Source organism: Camelina sativa, chromosome 20 (genome assembly GCF_000633955.1).
Source record: "Camelina sativa cultivar DH55 chromosome 20, Cs, whole genome shotgun sequence".
NCBI classification, from domain to species: Eukaryota; Viridiplantae; Streptophyta; class Magnoliopsida; order Brassicales; family Brassicaceae; genus Camelina; species Camelina sativa.
The window spans coordinates 8,742,978-8,746,063 of record NC_025704.1 but is presented as its reverse complement, the minus strand read 5'-3'; the positions used below and the strand labels follow the sequence as shown (position 1 = coordinate 8,746,063).

General features: G+C 35.9%; 1 protein-coding gene across 1 annotated transcript in view; it reads right to left on the bottom strand.

The window, feature by feature from the left end:
- Positions 1-2,114, bottom strand: part of LOC104770092 (transcription repressor MYB6-like) — a 3,798-nt gene extending 1,684 nt beyond the window's left edge. Inside the window, exons 1-3 of the mRNA XM_010494444.2 lie at positions 1,634-2,114; positions 793-1,251; positions 13-192 (exon numbers count right to left, since the gene is read on the bottom strand). Coding sequence (XP_010492746.1) covers positions 29-192; positions 793-1,251; positions 1,634-2,018 — 1,008 coding nt within the window. The 5' untranslated portion in view covers positions 2,019-2,114 and the 3' untranslated portion in view covers positions 13-28. The remainder of the gene's footprint in view (positions 1-12; positions 193-792; positions 1,252-1,633) is intronic.

Sequence of the window (3,086 nt, the reverse complement as noted above, 5' to 3'; positions counted from 1 at the left end):
ATTGAACCCTAGTTCTGCAACTAATTAATCAAGAAGCTCCAACTCCAAGAAAATCAAAGAAGTAAAAGCCACTCTTCATCTTCATCTCCACCTTTCTTTCACTGACTGAGATTGTGTGGTGATTTTGATGGTCCATCTTTTTACCATATATGCCATTTACTTCTGCTCTCTGCACACACTGACCATCTTTACCTGCAAAATTAGAAAAATAATTTCTCAGCCCCCACGTGAAATTTTGTTGTATTGAAATAGTAACGTGACAATAGTACTTCACCTCCTTATATTATTAAGCCTAAAGGTACTCTTACGATGTAAAAAACGTATTCTTACTCTCTCTTGTCATTCAAATTTTATAATTATTGCCATATATATGAAAAATTATAGGAAGTGGTCATTCGTCGTCGGTTATACAACATGTATGCCAAATTTATTATTTAATATGCTTTCAACATTAAAAAATAAATAAAAATCTTAACAATACTGGAATCTAAGCTAAATTTACACCACAAATCATATTTGGTTCTACCGGTTGAAGTATAAACTAATCATGATGAACGATACACCCCAGTAAAGATTGCAATCTGATCTCGACCAACCGACCGAAATCATTATAGTTAGATTCACCAAAAACACTTCTCAAGAAAACCAAAAAGAGAAAAACATTCCAAGTTTTTTTTTTTTGTTAAAGCAAAAAAAAACATTCCAAGTTTCTATACTTTCAATGTCTCAACTCTCAAGGTCAATAGAGACAAAAATAATAATAATAACACAAGCTAACAAATAAAATGTTACCTGAGGCAAGGGTCTTATCGTAATTCAAGAAGCGAGGATGGTAAGCCGAAGAAGGTGGAGTGAGAGAGAGCTCCGTCGTACAAGTAGAGACAGCTGAGCCATCGTCGTCATCTTCATCGTCTTCTTCATTGACGAAACTACCCTTCGCTACGTTACCGAAGAACTCCTCGTGATTATAGCGGCACGAGGACGACACCGCCATTTCAGCGTCTCTAGACGGCGTGGGAGGAGGCTGTTGACGTTGTCGTTGGCTTTCTCTAGTCCTTCGAGCCATGATGACGTGCCAATGGTTCTTGACGGCGTTATCGGTACGACCAGGGAAGAGACGTGAGATCATAGCCCACTTGTTCCCGTAGGCTTGGTGAGCTGCTAGAAGCCTACACTCTTCTTCTTCCGTGAAGGCTCTCTTGTTAATCCTTGGGTCGAGTTGGTTAAACCATCTCAATCTACAGCTCTTGCCTGTAATCAAAGAAGCAACATTAGTTACGTATCCCTCATAATATATAAATTAGTTACTATCAAGCGTTATGACACTAGTCATTGTATATTGTTAAATATTTTATATAGCCGTATATATATAATGTAGTCTAACTTACTGATTACATATTAAAAAAAAAAAAACTTTTTTAAAAAAAATATCTAAACACGCACGGTTATGAAAAATGCTTAATAATTTTGGAAACTCAATTTCACCAGATTGTTTAGATTTCTCTTAACATATATGATTAATTTTCTTCTACTTAAGAATATTTGTTAAAATTACTTACATTTACGAAATTTTGAGTGAAAAAAAAGTGAAGGAAATAGTTAAGTTGACCAAGAAAAGTAAAAATAAATGTACCTGATCTACCAAGAAGGTGGTGAGCAATCAAGTTCCAGTTTTGGGGACCAAACTGGGCAACAAGCTCCTTGAGTTTAGCATCTTCTGTTGGTCTCCAGTGTCCTCGTGAGCATAGTTTCGTGTTAATTCCACTTTTGCCCCTCATTCTCAGACTCTTTTCGTTTTCACCCTTCTCTTTCTCATGTTCATCTTCCGGCTCCAAGGCTGAGGCTGATTTGTTGTGAGGATGGTTTCTAGAGAGAGAGAGGTTGGTGAGTGAAGTTTTACGAGAAGCAGTAGTGTGTGAGTTTGGTAGAGATCCGAAGTTGTTTGCGTCTTCGAATCTTCTCAACCCATTGATAGGTTCATTACCCCTTAGATCTTTCTCAAGGAGATTTGGATTCATTTTTTTTTCTTCTGGGTTTAGGGATTAAAGGAAGAGAAACTATGAATAAGAGGGAGGAATAGGATAGAGAGAGAGAGAGACACCACTTGAATGGCTTTTCACTGTTTATATGGTGGAAGAGGAAAGAGAGATTCTCGAAAAAAAAATTATTGAATTATATTTGACTGACATTTATTTAGAAATTAATAAATACAAGAATATGTAAGAGTAAAAATGATGATGAGTGGTTATTAAATGTTCATTGAGAACAAAATTGGATAGCTGTATATTCAAACACCAAAAGAAAATGTAAGGAAACTTTTATATATAATGCATATGTTCAATCAAATGTTGTGTTAATTATCATCTCAGGCCTAATGATCCCATTCAAATGGTTTTATCTTCGTTTCCTTGGTTAAAACAATGGGTTTATATAATTACGTACGAATACGATCTTAATTATTTGAACTACAGTATATTTATAGCCGATGGCAGTAAAATTCGTTCTTACAAGTTTCAAGCTAGGTCTATAACAAATTTTCATTTTATATCTACGCGCTACTTTTTTTTTGTTTTTGAATTATGAATTTGGACCATTTCTCGACGCTACTTTTATTTTCTTCGTTCTGACAATTAGAAATGTATAAGAGAGATTTAAGGTTCACGTTTTCCTTAACGTTGCATTCTATTTTCTGTTGAAACGAAAATTTCGAATAATGGGATACTTTTAGTACAACAACTAATCACTCACTCACTCTCTCTCTCTCTCTACACGTGCAAAAGTAAAGGCTTTGGAAAAGTCGGTGGGTACGTGTAGTGTAGATGCATGCAAAACGAGAGACCCGCTCGTGCGTGTGGAGGGTTCGATGACCATAGGTCCCACAGTCTCAACAGTCTCGGAAACTCCAAAAACATTTTTGAACCGCTCGTGTGGCTCTACTATACTATGCACACATACAGATATTGCACGTACGTTCGTGTGTGTGTGTGAGTTAATTATGGGAAAAAACAACAGAATCAATTTTTGTCTGTTTCGGACACAAAGCAAGAAAAGATCTCAAAGGGTGTGAAATAAATTGCTTTTATGAG